This window comes from Diorhabda carinulata, chromosome 1 (assembly GCF_026250575.1).
Source record: "Diorhabda carinulata isolate Delta chromosome 1, icDioCari1.1, whole genome shotgun sequence".
Taxonomy (NCBI): Eukaryota; Metazoa; Arthropoda; class Insecta; order Coleoptera; family Chrysomelidae; genus Diorhabda; species Diorhabda carinulata.
The window spans coordinates 8,441,856-8,463,160 of NC_079460.1; the positions used below are offsets into that span (position 1 = coordinate 8,441,856).

At 28.1% G+C, this 21,305-nt stretch overlaps 2 protein-coding genes across 3 annotated transcripts; one reads left to right on the forward strand and one right to left on the reverse strand.

Moving 5' to 3' along the window:
* On the forward strand, positions 1-7,023 carry LOC130895282 (arfaptin-2). The gene is made up of 4 exons (XM_057802508.1): positions 1-531; positions 1,169-1,278; positions 1,578-1,955; positions 2,329-7,023. Exons 1-4 carry the CDS (start codon positions 201-203, stop codon positions 2,479-2,481), a joined length of 972 nt encoding a protein of 323 aa, XP_057658491.1. The 5' UTR covers positions 1-200; the 3' UTR covers positions 2,482-7,023.
* Positions 7,024-12,327: 5,304 nt separating this feature from the next.
* LOC130904096 (transcriptional adapter 3) lies at positions 12,328-15,965 on the reverse strand. 2 transcript variants are annotated; one of them, XM_057816668.1, is made up of 8 exons: positions 15,949-15,965; positions 15,681-15,886; positions 15,200-15,369; positions 14,741-14,878; positions 14,500-14,678; positions 13,570-13,691; positions 13,259-13,380; positions 12,328-12,751 (listed from the first exon to the last, which is right to left on the reverse strand). In XM_057816668.1, the coding sequence occupies exons 2-8, from the start codon at positions 15,871-15,873 to the stop codon at positions 12,392-12,394; spliced, it is 1,284 nt and encodes a 427-aa protein (XP_057672651.1). In that variant the 5' UTR covers positions 15,874-15,886; positions 15,949-15,965; the 3' UTR covers positions 12,328-12,391. The 2 variants fall into 2 exon arrangements, with proteins under 2 accessions (XP_057672651.1, XP_057672642.1); XM_057816659.1 differs by lacking the exon at positions 15,949-15,965 and having other exon boundaries at positions 15,681-15,928.
* Positions 15,966-21,305: the final 5,340 nt, after the last annotated feature.

Sequence of the window (21,305 nt, forward strand, 5' to 3'; positions counted from 1 at the left end):
GAAGTTTATTGGAAACATCAAATGTCATTGTTATCACTTGAATTGTAGCTGGAAGTTGTAATGAAAATACAAGGTTAATGTGAAAAATTAGACTGATACCTCTATAAAACGAAGTGTTGTGATCAAATGTGATTTATAGTATAACATTGCATCTATCTATAATTATAATATAGATTAGAAGCGGTAAGCGTTTTATAGAAATGTCGCAAATTAGTAGCCCAATAGCAAATGGTGAAAGAACCAGTATTCATGATATGTTAAAAGATACGCCACCAAATGAGAACAAAACAAATACATTGCCATCATCTTCAAGTAACTCTAATTTACCTCGATCTGCCCCAACGAGCTTATCTACTGGTAGCAATCCTCCATCAATACTCAATTCTCCTATATCAAATGATGATTCAACTTTGTTCAGAAACAATTCATCACGGATAGAAAACCTGAAAAACTGGTCCATATCTACTTACAAATGTACAAAACAGATCATGTTTGAAAAATTAGGAAAATCTTCTAGAACAGTTGATGCAGGTAATTATATATTTCCTTAAAAGGGAGCCAAAATTAAGTTATTAATTATATCTAACTATCTTCAGTTTCAAGCCTTTAGCTGGTTACTTTTTGATAATTGATATTTATTTGAGATTTGTTATTTATATACTAATATATAAATAATATATATTTAGTAATCAATTTTTGTACAGTACAAAAATTTCATTTCATGATTCATAAATGTTTCATAGGTATGTGATTTGTTAATCAAATATCTTCAATTCAATAACATCATTTGTTCCATTTTTAATATTACTTTTTTTTTCAAATGCCTACTAAAATATCAGTTATTAAAGAAAACAGGAAGTTGGTTTACATTTATATTTTATTTTATTTATATTTTCATTTATCTACTCATATAAAGATATGATAGTGTAATTGATAAAATGAAATTCAGTACTAAGTAAAATTAAGCAGCCACATATAACAACTTTTAGTGTATTTTTGTCTACCAATGCATTGTTCACATTATTTAAATAGATATTTTCAATTAAAAAAATTTATTCTGACCAAAAACGATTAAATTAACATATAATGATAAAAATAACATTGTCTCCCATATAATATAACTATTTTTTGTGATACATAAAAATAATTGACATTCTTATTGTTTCAGAATTGGAAAATCGAATAGAACAATTGAAAGACACTCAGAAAAAATATATTAATATTCTTCGATTAACAAGAATATTAACTAACCATTTTTATCATGTTGTGCAAACTCAGGTAAAGTACTTGCTTACAAATAAGTAAATTTATATAATTAATTTTATCAATTCCATCAAGATTTCCTTTGGAAATAATTAAAAATTATAAATTTCTTTTTGGTATTGTGAAGTTTCAATTTGTCATTACAAAACAACATACCTATTAGAAGCTTATTGACTGTCACTCAAAACAATTTTCAATTGGCTAATCTAGTAACCATTTCTACTGACTTCATAATTAATTCTTATTCTGTAATTTTCAGTGTGAATGGAATCAATCTATTTAAATGCTTTAAATATTTCTCATTTATTTTGCAGCATGCCTTGGGTGAAGCATTTTCTGATCTTGCTCAGAAGTCCCCAGAGCTTCAAGAAGAATTTTTATATAACTGTGAAACTCAAAGGAATCTCACAAAAAATGGTGAAACTCTCCTAGGTGCTCTCAATTTTTTTATATCTTCAGTAAACACATTATGTAACAAAACTATCGAAGATACCCTTCAAAGTATAAGACAATATGAAGCTTCAAGAATTGAATATGATGCTTATCGCACAGATTTAGAATCTCTTTCCACTAAACCAGATGGAACAATAGGACTGGAAGAGGCTCAACAAAATTATGAAGTACATAGACAACAGTTCATGAAACTCAGAGCCGAAGTTACAATTAAACTGAAATTTTTGGATGAGAATAGAGTATGTAGTGATTATTTTCTCTTATAATAATAAATTCATATAATATGAAATCCAAAATAACATTTACAGTGTAAAAACTATACCTCTTAAGAACTTTTGGAATAATATATTATTTGAGTTTTAATTTGAAAATCATAATAGTTACCTTGTCTAATTGTTCTAAATGCAAAACTTAAAATATTCTGTAATCAAGTCACTGTCTTATAAAGGGGAAATGACATTCTAACTCTCATTATCCATCATGTGACATTATTTTTGTTTCTATAGTGGGACTGTGGACCCATCAATGTCTCCTTACTCTTGAAGTAAATTATTTTGCAAACTAATTGCTGACAAGCATTTGATACTTGAGTTACATACAACTTTTTTTTAGATTAAAGTGATGCACAAGCAGTTGCTACTTTTCCACAATGCCATCTCAGCATATTTTTCTGGAAACCAGCAAGCCTTGGAAGCGACATTGAAACAGTTCAATATCAAAGTTAAGACTCCTAACTCGACATTTCCTTCATGGCTAGAACAGTAGATTTATTTTAATAACAGAAACAATAGGCGTAACCTCAGTCGTTTTGAATATTTCACTCATAATTATTTAATCAAATTACTGACAATGCTTTTTTACTAAAGAACCCTTTTGTAGGTAAAGTACAACATATAGAAATTATGTAATATTGAAAAACTTCATTATATAAAAGACTGAGGTATAGCTAGTGAATGTGTAAGAATATGCAGAATTTCAGACAAATGCCATTTTTGTCTATCAAGCAGTGGACATTGTACTTGCTATATACATTGGATTAAAGAAAGTTTAAGAGGAACACTTTTCTTAGACAATTGTACATCCTTTACTATACTTTCATATGACTCTCTACTAGGTTTAAATATTTTCCTCACAATAATCATTCTAAATTATATATACAATAGTTAATACAGGAAATTTGAAAATAAAAACTTTCGGATTCATTGAATAATGAAAAAATCGTAGCAACAATATTTAAATAAAAATGTATCTCAAACAACTGGGATGCATTTTTACTCTATCACTTTTCCTTACTTGATTAATTTATATTTCACTTTGTATACAATTCATTTTTTCAACATTATTAAATATGAAATGCAGATTTTTAACAAAATTCAATATTTAAATAGCAGCATCAGTAATATCTATAGGTTGAAAAATGCTATAGAAAGAAGTGCTTGTGTGATCTACAAAATTATTAATAAGCAATATTTTATTATTTTATATATGTATACATACACTTCCTGGGCCAGTATTCTTAAGTCACCCCTGTCACAAGCTAGCAATTACCAAAAGGAGTGATTTAATTGGTAGCGATATGGAATCTTTATATTCTCATGTGCCCATCTGCTAGCAAATTTGTAACACGAGCGACTAGTTATGGCAACACCGGATATAAGCATATTTTGTCAAAATAGTTTCTAGTTCGGTACTTGTGCTGCCAATTAAACGCAAATAATTCTATTCTAATCTACAACCATTTTTTATAGTAGCAGTTTTTGAGCTGTGAAATAGAGCAACATGAGTGCAGTCAATTCATCTAATTATCCCAGATACATGTCTATTGAATACCTCAATAATTTTGTGAAAGCATAGACTCACTGATGATTGGGAGAGACCCAAACAATAATTATTACCTACATCTTGCTGGTAGTTGTTAGTACCAAAAAACTTCAATGCTGCCAATAACTAAATGAAATCATTTCATTTTTTAACATTTATAAAGCATTAACAACTTTTAATGGTATATCAATATTATGTTAAATACCTAGCAGCTACATATTGGTAATAAGTTTATATAAATTAAAACCAAATAAAATGTAAAACAGTTCTTCCTATGGTAGTTTTTATATGTTCGGCCAGATATATTCTTATTGTGTCAAAACATTTGAAAGTGTCTTTGGTTAGCCAAAATATTTTTTTAAATTGGTCATCACTGAATTGTATTGGTAGAGGGTCTCTTAAAACAATTCAATGGGGCTCTGCAACAATTTCTTTAGCTTCTTTTAGTTCTTAGTCCAATATACATTACTACAATTCCTTATGACTCCAATTATAAATGATTTATATACAATTATAACATTATTAGGATACTGTTTCATTAAAATGATAAATTAGAATTTTCTATTTACATGCGAATGAGAGTGAAATAAAGCTCTTCTCTTTGGGGAAAGCGTTCCTATTGCGAGGAGAGGGCAAGAGAATCGAAACAACAATAAATTTTGATCCCCTTGCATTCAATGACATCAATATCGCTCCAAGCGAGGACCCGAGAATACCGGCCCTGATGAATTTAACCATAAAACAATTAAATATTGCTTTTAATATGAGCAAAAAATTACTATGAAGGTGGAATTAAAATATATATATAGAAATATATTTTTTAACTTCAACTAATATTGTAGGAAATACATTGATTTAACCAAAAAATGACAAAAAGGAATTTGGAACAAAAATGTTAATCGAATTTCATTTCTACTTTCATTTTATTGGAAACGAATTCCATATTGCGATCTAAAAGATAGGTCTTGTAAATTTTATGGCGGATTTAATAAAGCCATAAGAGACTATCAATTATATCCCAAAAAGAATCTATTACATTGAGATCGGAGCCGATTTCAATCTCTTGAGGTAATTTTAAGCACAAAAACAATTTTCTCGCATTGAAAATGATAGATACAGCTGGTTCTAATACATCAACAATATACTAAAGAGTATGAAGACAATTTCTTCACCATGACCATATGGTACAGAACCTTTGTATATCATTACCAAATAGACAAAATTTGGTTTCATTTGAAAACATTAAATTAAACTACTAGTGGTTTTTCTACTCCAAGTAAATTGTAGTTGAGGTATTTGGTGTGCCTGGGGTTAACAGACCTCAAATCGAACTCTTAGATCCATTTCATATTATTTTTTTTTATGATAGCGCCTCAGAATATTATTAAACAAAGTAAATATGAACGTTTTTTCTAATCCTTGAAATTGGTCTTGATTTGCATTAGTACTTACGAGAAGCCTTCTACAATTACAATAACAGCACACTCTTCTGTGGAAAAATTGTGGTTTTGCCCAACATTAGTAAATTTAAATGTCTTTCACAATAGCAAAAAGTATGTGTATTCATAGACTTTAAGTAGAAATATTGGACAGAAACAAAATTAACCTTAATTCCTTAAATTCATTGAAGCTTTAGTTAAATAAATTATTTTTTTGAGAGTGTATTTTATGTAAATTGCTTGTTAATTTGTAAATTTTGTATTATAATGAGTTCATACAGAACATATCCAACTGAAATATGGAAATCATTTGCTGTTTAACTTTCCCTTGTTACAATGAATGTAATATAAAAACTCAACAAGAAAATTTGAAACCTACATACTAGGGACCATTCAAATTTATAGAACCAAATTTAACCACATATTTTTGTTTGATGAAAGTAATTATAGTTTTGAAAAGACTATATGTTTTATTTAAACTTGTTGAGTTAGGACTTACGGCGAATAGAACGAAATATGACTCTATTTGTAATTTAATTTAATGTAAGAAAATAACAAACCCAAAAATGTTTAAGCTAAAACTCGCCCACAAAGGTTGTTTTTAAACTCCGTAATCAAAAAACAAAATAATATTGAGCAACACGGAACGAGGATTTTAGATTAAAATTAATTTCTTAAAAATAGGAAAGTACGACTTGGGAATCAGACTGGCTTCAAATAAAGATAATAAGTTTTTCTTTTTGTTTGCCTCAACCTTTGGCTTTTTAGGCCGGGATCAGAACCAAATTAATCATTTTTTCTTCCTCTTTTTTATAATCACCTCTTGGAAGTCTTCACTATCATATGAGGTATTCACTTGAAAAGAAAAAGGTTTTACCTTTTCGTATCTTACAATTTTTATATTTGAAAATAAAACTTGTATTCCTTTTATGCTGATCTGCGTCTGAAGATCCTTTTTATTATAAAAACAGTGTGGAATATTGCACTACATCTTTGATTTTTTATTTTTGTTCATGGTTGATACAGTAACTTATTGTAATAGTGACACTTAGCGCCTCACGCCGAATCTGTTAGTACTAATAACATGGCACTATTAAATCCTGTAGACATCCTTAAAGTACACAATGTACGGAACATGTCAATTTTAAATTTTTTTAGGCTATGGCACTATTGAAGTAGGAGTGCGATATTATTATAAATATTTGTAAATATGAAAGTATTCTACATAGTTAAAAAGTCCAATTGTGGCAGTTTTCACTTTAAATTGATGAACCTCAATCAAGTTTTACTAAGAAATGCTAATTATTAAATATAAAATTGCGATCATAAGCATAATGCCTTGTGAGAGTACCTATTAATATACTGTGGTTATAATAATGTGTGAGAAATATTAGATCATAAGTGGTTAAATTCGTTCTACAATTTTACAAAGAAAAAATTGTTGCTCTGCTATATACATTGAGTTTTTTGTGTTTCCTTTTAAGAATAAGATATATTTTTTTCTTGCCAAGAATCACCATACGATGGTCTCCAATACCTAATACAAGGATCATCCAATAGTATCAAATTATTCCTTTCTTGTTAATGTATCCGCACTTTAGTTAATCTTGTATAAACATGTGATGACATCTATTTCGTTAACTTCATTCTTCACAATGTGTGTGCAATTATTTATTAGCTGCCATAAGGAAAAAGTTTTACTTTAAGAAAATAAAAAAAGAAATCCCACTCTCTTCATTTTTATTTGAATCAAATCATAGCTTTTTTATAATTGAAACAAATTTAGAGATAGTGGACATTTTTCATTCTTAAAGTTTTAAATATGAACGTTATGAAAATAAGTAGTTATGTAAAATATGTATCTGTTAACACTTAGTAAATTAATATACTGTTTTAGTTTCTTTCAAAAAACCTTTGGTTACGCCATTGTAAAACCATATAAGCATTAACTATCTAGTCATTAAACTTAACGTTAATGTTTAATAATTTTATGTTAAAATATTCACCAGCAATGTAAAATGTTTTTTATAATATATAATTTGCAATTTTTCGTTGTCTTAATTCATTATTCAAATTTGAAATCAATAACGAGACAACTATAACCAGTGGATAATGGAAAATATACAAATTTAGAATGATAATGGGTAGAAGCACGTATATAAATATCTGCAGAGAACAGCTGTTAGGTAAATGGAGTAAACGGGTACTAAATAGGATAAACGAAGACTACATGCATCAGAAAAAAAACAATGATATATGGAACTGAATAAGTACTTGTGTCATTATAGTATATAGTTCGAATATTTCCCAGTTTTCTTTATTTGGGAAGTATTTCGTATACAGAATACTTATAGGCAATAAAACATCAACATTATATGAAAAACTTCATTTTATTCAAAGTTTACCTAATCCGCAGTTTGCAAGTTATAAATAACTTTATATAGTGCGTCCTTAAAGTATCTCAAAAGTTTATTATTAGCTGAATAAACAATGAAAGGTGAATTCATTTTTATAACTAATCCTAACTATATCGGGCGAAACAGTTTAAAAGTATTTCATGTCATTTTTCTAAAATTTGATGTGAAACTTTCAAATATCAAAGTAAAATTTAGTTTGGTTTATTTATATGTCCCTATTAAATTGTTTCGTTGAAATACCCTAGACTAAAAAAAATAAATAAATTGGTGTTGGCTCTAGACAGCAACCCACCAAATGGGAAACATACTATTTCAGGGAATACACCCAGATAATGACCATATCTTTTAATAGTAAAACGGACATTTAATAAGCAAAACACAATATTTGATTTTGTATAGTGATAAATAACAATTATTGGTCCATGTTTTCTCGAAAACAACAAAGGAATTTTGTATCCGGATTTTTTCCAAATTCCCAATTATATCAAACTTATCCTGATTCAAATTACAAGAAATTTATAGAAATATGGTCTTAACACTTGGAGTACCCCTTCATTATTTATATAAATGTGGCAGTTTGTGGACAGAACATTTCCAAATCTATGATCAGAACAAATGGGAATTGTGGAACGACCCACCCGATCTTAAGTCATTAGACTTCTTTTTATGAGGTTATTTGAAATCTAACGTTTAACAGATTTGAAAATATCAGCGATCTAAACACCAGAATCAGCCATAGTTAAGTCGAGAATGGAAAATGATTCGAATTATGTGAATTTTCTTTATTTTGGTTTGGTTCAAGAATATTTGTATTCATCATCAATTAATTAGCATAACTAACTCTTGTATTTATGTTCACTCTCTACTAATTTACACCAACTTATGACACATTGGCAAATCGAAAGAAGAGGTGTATGCTCAAACAACTATAGACATCACTCAAAATAATCATGTTTTATTGAAATCGGTTTCAAATAAACAGATTATTGTTTATTTAAATAATAAATTAATTTCTTGCCATATGGACGTACTATATAAAATAAATTATATAAATAATTATATATTTATATACAGATTTCCATCAAATCTATGATTAAGTGCATTTAGGATTATTGAAACCCAATTCAAGAAACAATTATATATAAATATATATATACATTTGATTATTGTGGGTTGTGGCAAAATATCGAAGTGTATTCCTATCTATCAACTATGTATTAATAATCGGGATTTGATTAATTGGAATTCGTTGTGAAAAGTTCTATAATATAAAATTCATATTGTTCAGAAAACACCTTTCAACATTATAGCCGACATAATTATAGATTTGATTATTGCTACAACCCCACAATAATTATCTTTATTACTATTATTTGTGTACTCTAATAAATTTCTGAACTTTTGAATACTTATTTATTAATCATCTGGGACTGAAATTATGGTCAAGTACAGTATAAAAGTTGAGAATTCTTATTATTTCTGAATGAACTTAACCATAATTTCAGTCCCAATCTATGAATATATAAGTATTCGAAAGCCCGGAATATATTAAAGTTAGTTTGGCGTTTAATTCTACCACAATACCAGTAGGAAAACGCTCATAATCGGTTCATTTTTTACCAATGAACGAATAACCACCCTATCCCCACCCTTCTCTTCGTAATGGCTCCAAAGTGAGAGCCGTAACGTCGAGAATTTTCAAAATTCCAACGCGGTTCAACATTGGCAATATTAAACACTAAAGTGGGACTAAAATTAATATATTTTCCGAGCTTTTGAATACTTGAGTATTCATCATCTGGGTATCAATTAGTTTAGAAATTAGAAACAATCAGAAAATTGCGGTGTGATAGATTCATCAACTTCAAATTGACGCTTGATAGAAATATTAAGCGTTTTGAGAATCAAATATATATATATATATATATATATATATATATATATATATATATATATATATAAATGAGTAATTTTCAAACATTGTTGTTTTTGTTACCAACTTTAACCAAATGAAAATGACTGGAACGCGTCTTTCCCGGATAATGTCTAAAATATCCTAAATAGTCTGTATTTCGTTTATATTTCTTACTTTACCCACGTTTTCTACGTATTATCTAGTTTATTCGGGTAAACCTAATTTTTACCATAAATCTATCTTTACCTGTAGCATATTGTGTTTTAACAAATATACAAGTTGAATCTCAAAAACAAATTCAGTGAAAAAATAATTTCAAGTCTTTCAAAAAGGCAATCACATTCATATTCATTTAGTATTGTCATCGTTTGATGTAAAGATTATTTTGAAAGTGTAATTACATATAAAAAAATGAAATAAAATATAGTAAGTCGGCAATTTTTTTAAGTCAAACAAAATTTTCAATTCTACTTTTATGTAGTAGCTAAACATTCAAAAAAAAACACAAAATGTTGATTTTTATTTGTTTTTTCAACAACTAAATTTATTAATCAATAATTTATTATTATTTTTCCCCAATACTAAAAAAAATATGAGAGTATGATAGTACCTTAGATTAACATTTTGCTCACTTTAAAAATTGATCTAATTAATACATATAATACGTAAAAAACATCAATATTAATTAAACAAGTTTTGTGACTTTTTAAAATATTTTCCATGGATATAAAGATTTTGGATTGTAAATAGAAAAAATATGTAAAAAGTTTATAAATAATCTATATATATATATATATATATATATATATATATATATATATATATATATATATATATTGATTCAAGCTGTCCCTTGGTATATATATTTTTCTAAAATCAATAAATAGATTGATAACAATCTAAATTTAATAAACATAATTGTCATCAAATTACTTATAATATAAACCATTTTTTCGTCACAATAACCACTCCACATGAAGAATGACTACCTAATTTAATAAAATGAATAGTTTGTAAATGGCCACAAGATTAAAATACTAATTTCACTTGTGATTTATCCGCGATCAAAACTATTAATTATGTAAATAAATAATAGCAGGCTTAATTAAAAAGTTACATTATAATGGTGTGAATAGACAAGGTGTAAATTCTATAATTCAATATATCAACTATTTTGATTCATAGACTATCCATAAATTCATAAAACTGCCCTTTTGATTACGTGTATGGTTACTGATTGTATGTATATATATATATATATATATATATATATATATATATATATATATATATATATATATATTATATATATAAATTGGTGTCAATTGTCCACTGCTCACTATAAAAACAATGTAAAATTCGGAAAAGTTCTTTGTTATACTATTCTTAGTACTGAAAGAACTTCCAAAAATTGTTTTCTGTTTCAGAGAGCTTTTGGACAAAATTATAATTTAAAGTACACATACAATTCATGCCTATTTATAGATACGACTCACTGTTTCAAAATTTGTTACCTACAAAGTAAAATGCTGTAGAGGTGCAACAAAATAATCTATAGTAGTCTGGATTAGATAAAAAAGTGATCTACAGTAAAACATTCTCTATATTCTTTCTGAGAACAGTCAACAAAATATCACAGAATTTATATTTGTAGCCTTTCAAATATATGAATATATATATTTTTAATTTGATAAATTGAGTAGTTCGTCAAATTTATCAATATCATAAATTTGTGAAATGAAATAATATAATTCAAGTATAGTGTAAATAAAGATATATAAATACTGAAAAAAATAAGAATGAAAATCATATCTTAGATTATGTGAACATTTAATATCCAAGCATCCATCCTTTTTAAAATTATATCCAAAGTATTTGGAAAACTTTTTTAAAAGTTCACAAATCCAGTTCATTATTTATTTTACTACATACATAAATAGTTTATTCGGACAAATAGAATTTGTCTCAATAGAATTAAAAAAAAAGTGTATAATAATGCCTATTGCTAAATCAAGAATAAAAAAATACTTTTCCTTCTAAACATTCCACTGCTTGGTAATAAAATAATAATAATATAAAGTGCAGTTGTGCTCTCTTTGGACATATTCAGCAAAATTATGAATGCCTTACATTCTAAATAAGATTAATAATTAAAAAAATATAATTTTCCTTGATTGTAGGTAAACTATCGATGTAGAAATAATCAATAGTCTAAAAAATCTAATATACTTTATACAATACACTATAAAGGCTATGAATATTCTTAAAAGACTGTCAAATTGATTTCGTGCTAGATAAGTCACTATCAACAATCTTTGATAATATCAAAATGCAAAAAAATTTCCAACCAATACCGGAGAACAGCTTGATATAATAATTAAATAATGCATGCAAGATTATGTTATAAATTGAGAAAATCATATCTTCAATATAATTTGACAATCTACTCTGTAACACTATGTTTTGTAAATTCCCTATTAATAAATATTTTAAAACAATAATTCAGGACTATTATTAATCTTTTAGCTCTAGTGCAATGGGCATAATGTGAATGAAATGTTTCTTTTAATTTTAGAAGCAGAAAAATGTTCAAAATAGATTGTTGAATATTTTTCAATTTCCTTTACATAAGTACAATTGGCAAGAATAGAAAACTTCAGTTGGATAATGTGGGATGTTCAATACAAAACTAGTTTCTACTAAGTGCAATTTTGTACACACAGCATTTCCCACCAGATTCTATCATAATGAATAAATGTGCAGATAGCTTCATTATATCCAGAAACCAATTCTGAAAACTTTTCTTTGTACTAAAACGAGAACACCTAAGATTTATATAAGCAAATATGAAAATGCTTAAAACAAATCTTCCATTAAAGTAGTAGGAGAGAATAGAAAATATCAATAGAAATATTCTTAATGAGTGAAACTACATTAGTTGCATGCAAAGACAACAGCAAGAATATATGAAACCCAATAACACGGAGAGACTTCAAATTATCACATATGAAAAGTGTACTTTTTAATCAGGGAATCTACAAATCAAAAATTGAAATATTACCGAATTATATTGAATTCAACCATCAATAAATCAGTTGCATATCTGTAAGACCGTTAATATTTTTATTAAGTTCTATTTGTTGTTTTAATAAGGCATCAGTTTGAGTTTCAAACTCTTTCTTTATTTGTTCAGAAAATATTGTTTTATCAAAATCATCCCCTTCTTCTTGCTGTGCTGTTTTCCGCGTTACTACAATTTGGTTGTACAAATCCAATACTTCTTTGTCTACTTCTTCTAGTTGTTCCTTTACTTCATTGGAATGTAAATCATTTAATACGAGGGACCTTAATTTGTTCAATTCTTCTAAGTTATACTCATTTACAGTGGTCAGTTCTTGTTGGCATTTCTTAATTTCACTCAATATTTCATCTTCTGGTGCATTCTACAAAAAATAATGAGTATATATTGAGGATTATAGAAGTGAGCTTTCAACTTTGTCATTACTAAACATTATATTTGTCATAGAAATCTCCCCTATTTCCTTCATTCACAACCTTATTACCACCCATTATTCACTTAGCAAATATTGTCTTCCTTTGTGTCCACAATCTTTATGAAGATGCTCCATAATTTCATACTAAACTAAGTCAAGTTTCTTACACAATTGTTAATTTATTTCATTTCCTTATAGTTAAATTCTATTAAAAATGAATAACTAATAGGAAATGGAAGAAATTAACAAATATAAGAAGCCACTCTTAAAATTTTGTAATTATTAGACTGTAATAAATACTATCCAAGGGGAAAAACAATACACTAAGTAACCAAAGAAATGTATGCTTCTTAGCTCATTTGCCATCATCAAATCAGGAACTTTCTCAGTGAAACATCAAAGTTAGCTGTGGACTTAAAATTTTGGTCTTAACTTCAGTCATCATAGATTGCTTACCATAGTTAAATCTTCTATAGTAAGAATACCTTGTTCCACGAGTTCCTTTTTCAATCTCCTATCTAAACATGTGCCTATTTTTTGGCCACCTGTTGAAGATTTCAATTTTGAAAAATCGGATGCTAAAAAGCAAATACATTTGTTTAATATAAATACCTGTACTTCTTATTATTTTGACTACATGACTATTGCATATTGTTTGGAAAAATTTATATCCCTCAGACCAAAATGAAATATTTCTATATAAACACACATTTCATCAAATTATACCCAAAAGAAAAATATATCAACACAAAAATTTTCAAACTTACATCTCAGTTTATGGATCTTAATACCATTTTCTCCATTTTTTGGGTGATTTGTCAATACTTTTTCTTCTAAAAGACCTGCTAAAAGCCTTTGAGTTTGTGGAATGGAAAAAGTTTCTACCAACCTAAAACAAAATTAACAAAAATTTGATAAAAGCAGAATGAAAATAATGAATAAGTTATACATCAAGATACTTATCATTTTTTATATATTTCATTCAATATATTTGGGTATATTTGACTTTCTCTACCATTAATGTCCAAAACATGGTTGTCTATAAACTATAGCATTTATAGAAAGTGCAAGAATTAGAAAACCAATATTCAATTTGTATTGAATATACTCAATAATAAAAATGATGATATCAACAACATTTCAAATAATTTCAAAAGAATTTTCTTAAAATGCCAAAAAATGTCAATGTTCTCAAAATAAACAGCAGCTATGAACAGAAGGTTTGAGTAATTAAGTGAATAGTAACTGATTGGGTAATAGGAATTGATAAATATTTCATGGACAAAATAAAAATCCATTATGCCGGGTTTTAAATATAATTTGGTGTCTTGAATAAGTGAACAGAGAAAACTTCACTCAACCCATCAATTTAGTTTTAAAAAATTGACTTAAAAACACCAGTTTAAGCAAAGGTAATAGGTACCTTACATACAATATAAACTTATGGGGATGTGCCAACCTAGGAGTATATAGATAAAGAATATTTTTTAATAATTATTTAAGAAACAAAATGCTATATTCTATCAACTAATTAAACAATATCAATACTTGAGAAATAACTTCTTTAAAAACCTGGAAAAAAATTGTGGATTATTCTAATACATACATCTAATTTGAACATAAACACTTCTGTACTATAGATAAGGACAATATTCAATATAAAAATGATGGATCTTAAAACAAATTAGAATGCTTACGCGTTCAATCCACTTTTCTTGATTTCATTTGTGGTAGCAGTCTTCTTATTATGTGATTTTCCTAGGTTTTGCTCATCATTCATTATATCTTCTGACCATCCATTCGCATAATGCTCACCAATTTCGGGAATTTTTATATCAATTTCTCTAGAGAATTCTTTAATTATACAATCTAAAAACTACAATGGAAGATATATTAAATTTCTTATTAATGTAAATACCATAAATAGCATCAACTTACAGCAACATCATCTTTGGTGACACTGACACAGAAAGGTTCAATTGAAGCCCAGAATTTATCTGAATTATTTTTTGGTAAAGTAACTTTAAAATCCTTGAACTTAGGTTTTTCATCTATCCTTTTCCTTTTTAAGGAAGTCTGAAAAAAACTAGAATTAGCATACTTGCAGAATACTTAAAAATTGATATGTAGATATTTTGTTAGAATGTCAATACCACAAAAGATAACCAAAAAGTCACATAATAAATTGGAGTCTATGAATGTTTTGATGTTAGTTTTGGTGCCCTAATCTTGTGAATATACATTATATTATACATTAAGTTTATCCAATGACATAAGCTCTTCATAGTACAAGATTATCCAATGTATCTTCATTTGCTTGAAAAGAATTAATGAGATTAAGAAAAAATATAACTATGTTATTTATGAGATGACCTTCCGTATATTTCAATTACCTACTTTAACATGTGCTTTTCTCTCATGACTTTCATCATTTTTATCAATTTCCCCTATTTCAGCAAGTAAATATCTAATTCTAACTGCACTAGTAGACAAAAGTTTTTCTAAATCTTGTTGTAATAAATCCAAATCATCCATAGAAACACTGTCTTCTCCTGTTTTAGCCAAAACTGAAAAACAATTTATGTACTGAATAAAAACAAATTATTGCATTTGAAAATATATCAGTTCATTTTTTGTTATTCCTATTTCTACTTTTCAAACATGAATAATGTAAACGTTCAGTTTAAATTAATAATCCTTCTAAATGTTCAAACACTAATTTATCACAAATGCAAAACAAATATGCCACTTATTTTGTATTAAAACTTCAATTTTACCATTCATTTGTTTGTATACACTGACAAAAGAACAAAAGTTTCAATTAATTCTGTAATTTTTAAAATGTATAAATTGCAAGCTACATAAATGAATCTTTTACTTGAAGTATATTTTGGTAGCAGTTTTGCATTTTCACTTTGTTTAATAACTGGAATATTCAATAGGTCAGGTTCCACAACTTTTCCTTCAGATTTATGTCTTGATGTTGAAGACTGTAGTATATCTTTCAACTTCCCACTGTATCGGACATTATTCTTTGGTGTCGTATGTGCTACACGCTTTGATCCATTCATCTTCCTTAGGATCCTAAAACCATGTGAACAACTATTTAAAACCAAATCGCTAAAAAAGAAAAACCCAAACCAAACCTTTAAGTATAAGCAGTGTAACCAACTATCAATTGACATATGACAAATTATGATGTTACGTTATGTAAAAAGTTTCTCTCTGAACAAACTGTGCATTCGAGAGTTTTACATATAGATAAGTTATATTCATAGAGGTTTACCACAGTTCTGTGCTTTTAGAATGATTCATATTTTTATTTGTGTGTGATTATGTGATACATGGTTCAATCCATTTATGTTTGTAAGGACTCTACAACCATCTGATATTTGGAATCAAAACACACAGAAAAATTAGATGTAACCTTCGAAATTAGAGCGATCAACTGCAATAAAAGTTTCCCAGATGTACTATATGCTTTAAATATTTGATTTTTCTCAGGAACTATCAATATGTGAACAACTATTAACAACCCATTGGGAAGAAAAAAGCGCAAACTAATATTTGAAATTTGATCAATATAACACTTGACAATTCACATATTTATAATGAAGCGATCATAATATGTAACAAGTTTCTGGGAGACCAAACTGTGCAATTCTAACACAATTCTAAGATTTTCTACTATCTATTGTCTGAAATGTCTTATTTTGTTAACAGAATCGTGAAGTTAAAATATAAAATAACCAACCTATAATTTGAACTAATTGTCAAGTGCATTTTATAATTGGTTCATTCACAAACCAGAATATTATGCGTAAAATATAATTCACTAATCCATAAAGTATACCATCTAGTTACTAAATATTTGTTTGAACTAATACTAAGACGACAAACATCTGTAATATTATATCGCAACAGTAGTTTATTACCAATTCGATCCGTGGCTAACAGATGTCACTCTCTGAACTATAGAAATTACTTTTAACCATGTTCTATTGACTAGAAATATTTGTTTATAGAATAATTTTTTCTAAGACATTTTCAGAGGAATGAATAGATTTTTCAAACATAATTGTTGTATATTTGAAGTTTTTTAATTATTCCACAAAGTTTTGAAATCATACAGATATTGAAATAATACAGTATGGAACGGCCAAGTAGAATAAATTCGTTAATAAATAATTGAGAGCGTTTTGGGAAATATTCTGAAAAAATTAATGTAGCAGAATTTGTTAGCCCCATTTTTTATTGATGGCAATTTGAGGGCAGATAAATATTTAGAACTGCTCCAAAATAATTTTATATCAACTTTGGCAAACTTGAATCCTGATCCTGTGAATACAATAGTTTAATCAAGATGAAGCACAGCCCCATTACCAAATCAATGTCCAGCAGTACCTGGCCAAAATTTTTCCAAACTAAACCCCTCAACACAGTTGGCTTGAAAGAACGAATCATGCTTGCGATTGGATCAGCCACTTTTGAACATCTCCTCCATTGACATTAATGTTTTTTAGTCGTGAAATATGGGATAACATACATATTTACAGTGAAGAAATTTCTTGGAATGACCTAACCTGAAAATCCCATAAAATGAATGGAGACCACGCTTCGCAATTTTGGTGACGTAAATTGAAGTTCTTCGCCCTACATTCCGCTTCATGATGAGTTTTTTTCTGACTAAAGCAAAATTTTGAATTCAAATCATATATGTAATTCTTCTATATGGACAGTTTCCGTAAGTGGAAGCTGTTCCGTTTAAGGAAGACAGAATGATAACGCTTTCTCTATCTTCCGAGGGTCCAGCTCGGTTCTGCGCATTCTCAAGCATGTGCAACCTGAACGAGGTATCTGGAACAAAAGAGAAAATAGTATATATCAGAATGTTAATAGTGGAACATTCTTTCCTATTCCACATAGAAGTCACAGCATAGAAATATCCATTAGCGACACTCGAGAAAAAGATTTGCACGTATGTGAGAATTTGCACATCCAGCATAATGGCGATGTTTGTAAACAAAAAGTGTGGCATAAGGTGATTTGTTAGCTGAAACTGTTTTGTTTTAATTATTTTATAGTAGTTAGGGTTTAGTGTTAAGATTGAATAAATAAGTTAATGTGTAAGAAGTTAACACAGACTTTAAAAATTGTGTTTATTGATTATATTGCTAAAGTACGAGGAGAATTCTTATTATTATATCTACTTACATTATTACTTTAATGCTCCTATTTTCCTCTGAATTATTATTTAATAATTTATCTCACATTTTCTGTATAACAAATATCAACGTACTTATTTTTGGAATTTCACAATTCCTATTAAATTTGGAATAACTATCTATCTAAATTACCAAAATTATCGTTTATCCAATTACAATTGTTTTATTCTTTACCTTCTATTGGAATACTTATCATAAATACAAGTAAAATTAGATACATGTTGCTTTTTACAAAACCTTTACTACATTTCTTATATTTAATACCCGTGCGTTTAAATTTCGCTCTGAAAACAACCACTAAAATGGCGCAGGTCATTGGGAAGTGTCGCTACTGGCTTATACTGTGTAGTATTGCATATATGATTCAAATAATATTTTCAAAGTCAACTGTCAAATATGAATCAGTGCTACCAACCGACCGCCTACGATACGGTGTAATTTCCCTAATGCATATTTTTAACAATTTTTCTATGAATAAATATTGTGAATAGGAGCCGAAACAGCGAAAAAAGGATGAAGCACTCGTAACAGAAGGCCTTTCCAGCATTCATATCTTAGGCCACTATGCTACGCGCTCTTATCCGAATTTGGAACTCTTGCTGGAATGAGAAATCCCCTGTTAGTTGTATTTTGATGCACTATTCTAACATGTTTATAATGCATAGAAATATTTTTTGCTATATGATTTTTCCTATGATATTATTTAGAGAAATAATTATAAATAGATTTTTAAAACATAATTGTTGTATATTACTAATTGATTAATTTTTCAAAGTTTTGATATATAGATTTTTGATATATAGTTGAATTTTTTAAAAAACATGATGAGTACTGATGAGTATCTCATTTAGTCACTAATTTTATTTGTAGTGATAAAAGGTAGATAGAGCCATTTATTTTTTATTCTGTTGTGATAAATGTGTCTCTTATATTCGCAGCTAAATTTCCAAGGGTGCGAAAATTACCGAAGCTAAGGAACTACTTATTGTATTGATGCTGTATATAAAGACCAAATTTAGTTAATGAAAGGTATAAACCTACTTAATTTAAATTACAAATTATAGATCCTGGCAGCCAGTTATTAACATATAATGATCTTTGCATATTTTCTGTTATTTAAAATGCGTGTATCTAAATACCGTGCGATTAGAGAAAACTATTCTGAATTTAAAAGAACTAGCTTCAAATTTGATCTCAAATTGATAACGGTTAATCATACACAGACATGTACAATATTTGAATATGTGATTTATTTGAACAACATAACAGAGCCGTATTTGAAACAAAATAATTTACTATTGGAATTTTCGGATACTATTATCGGGTTAACCCTCTTTAATACCAAAAAACTATACAACCTGCAACAGCTTCTAATTCTCTACAAAGCCCAGATTCGTCCATCTTTGGAGTATTGCTCGTACATTTGGAGCTCGGTTCCCAAGCTTACTCAGAAGATGATGGATTCAATACAGAAGAGAGCAATTTGACTTATACACAATCCAGGGCATAGAAGAAAGGTCGCTGACCTGAATTTTACCGATTCTACCACGGTAGATCCACAGGCATCTTCAGATGGCAAGCACCACTAGAGCTACTCGAAAGTAATGATAAGATCCTTTCTACCCTGGTAGACCAGTGGGTAAATGGTAAATTTCCCTAATACGGTTATTCAGCCTTGCGGTTATACTTTTCGGCATTTTAACATATCAATAGCTTATTGGTAATAAACTTTAGTCTAAAATTCGTGTGAACGGGCAAATCGTTGATAAATGTTCAATAACAATTATTGAACATCTGGAATCTATTATACAAGGCACGAAAAAAGCAATTAAAATCAAAGGTTTTTGGCAATAAAGTTTTAATTTTAAATTTCCTTTTTATTCCTTTTTAGCGGGTTTGGATTTGCAACTTTTCCTCATATAGAATTAATTCTCAAGACTAACTGGAAACGACTAGACGGCACTCTGAATTTATCGGAAATATCTTACTTCCATTGCCATTCTCGGATATTCGCGAATATCCTTTGTTATGACTAACTAGAGTAGTAACACTTTTCGTAAGAATTTTTGACGACTCTCATCATCATCATCATGGGGTTATTTTTTATTATAATGTTGTTTGTACTAAAAGTCATTAAAAAACAAATGCTGTGTTGATAAAGGCGTTAAGGTTACGACATATATAACCACACCTCACCGACGAATCAGTGTCGAATAGAAAGAATAGAAAATTTAATGAAGTGTGCTCGTATTAGTTGATCGTATATGAAGTATTAAAAAATATTGGGAAATTTTGCAAAAATTGTAGGATACTATATCTATATACTATATTTTATTATACGTTTCTTTCGAAAAAGATTCTTTTCCACTATAGAACATAAGCATAAGTTACTTATAATTATATCATGTATACAATAGAATAAACATCCCAAAATTTCAATTCAAATACTTGTAAGTGAATTTAGAAAACAACATCTAGAATGTATTGAACTTATTGCAAGGTGCAAATATTCCATATTCTGATAAATCTTGCATATTGTTTATCATTATGCAAGGCTGTTGCCAGTACATCATGACTGCAATGAATAAAGAGAAATAAAAAACTTCAATACGAATAAATGGTGGGAACAAAAATCACGAATTAATAAGATTATATATAAGTTGTTAGATTTACTAAAAAAAAAACGAAAATATTATTCGAAAGTTTTACAATCAATCAGTTGAACTGAGCGATGTTTCGTTTGTTGTTAAACCAAGAGTAACTAGATTTTTTCCTATTATTGTATCTTAGATGTCGAATCGAAAAAGTTGGAATAAATTGTTACATAAATTGTTATAGTTTACTTCATCTGTGCATGCTTTTCTTCCATGTTAAACCATATTTCCAAAAAACACCTGTTATGAAGTAAATTGTTATAATTAATAAAATCTTCAGACATCCTTATATGCCTCTTGGTATTAGTCCATACCTGTGTGTGGATCCGGAACACTGTTTAATTCCTCTGTTTAATATGTATTGAAAATTCATTTGGTTGACAAATATTTGCGAGAGTATGGATGAAAGTGTTTATTATCAGTCGTAGAAAGTATATTTTTCTAAAGTGTCACAATACAAATTAAATATTGTGTAACTCGATTTTCAAAGAAAAAGCTTTATCAATAATAATCAAAATATTTAATTTATTTCATAGACGTAATTCACATACATCAAATTACTCTCTTGATATATAATACAGAGTGAACGAAGAAGAGTTTTGTGTATCGACGCCCATTAATTGT

Excerpts from the sequence above, each read along its gene's own strand:
- LOC130895282 (XM_057802508.1), top strand. The coding sequence starts at position 201 with ATGTCGCAAATTAGTAGCCCAATAGCAAATGGTGAAAGAACCAGTATT. Across the intron at positions 532-1,168 it reads TTCTAGAACAGTTGATGCAG|AATTGGAAAATCGAATAGAA; the intron begins GTAATTATATAT and ends TTATTGTTTCAG. Across the intron at positions 1,279-1,577 it reads ATCATGTTGTGCAAACTCAG|CATGCCTTGGGTGAAGCATT; the intron begins GTAAAGTACTTG and ends TTTATTTTGCAG.
- LOC130904096 (XM_057816668.1), bottom strand. The coding sequence starts at position 15,873 with ATGAATGGATCAAAGCGTGTAGCACATACGACACCAAAGAATAATGTC. Across the intron at positions 14,879-15,199 it reads AGAGAAAAGCACATGTTAAA|ACTTCCTTAAAAAGGAAAAG; the intron begins GTAGGTAATTGA and ends AGTTTTTTTCAG. Across the intron at positions 12,752-13,258 it reads CTATAGAAGATTTAACTATG|AATGCACCAGAAGATGAAAT; the intron begins GTAAGCAATCTA and ends TATTTTTTGTAG.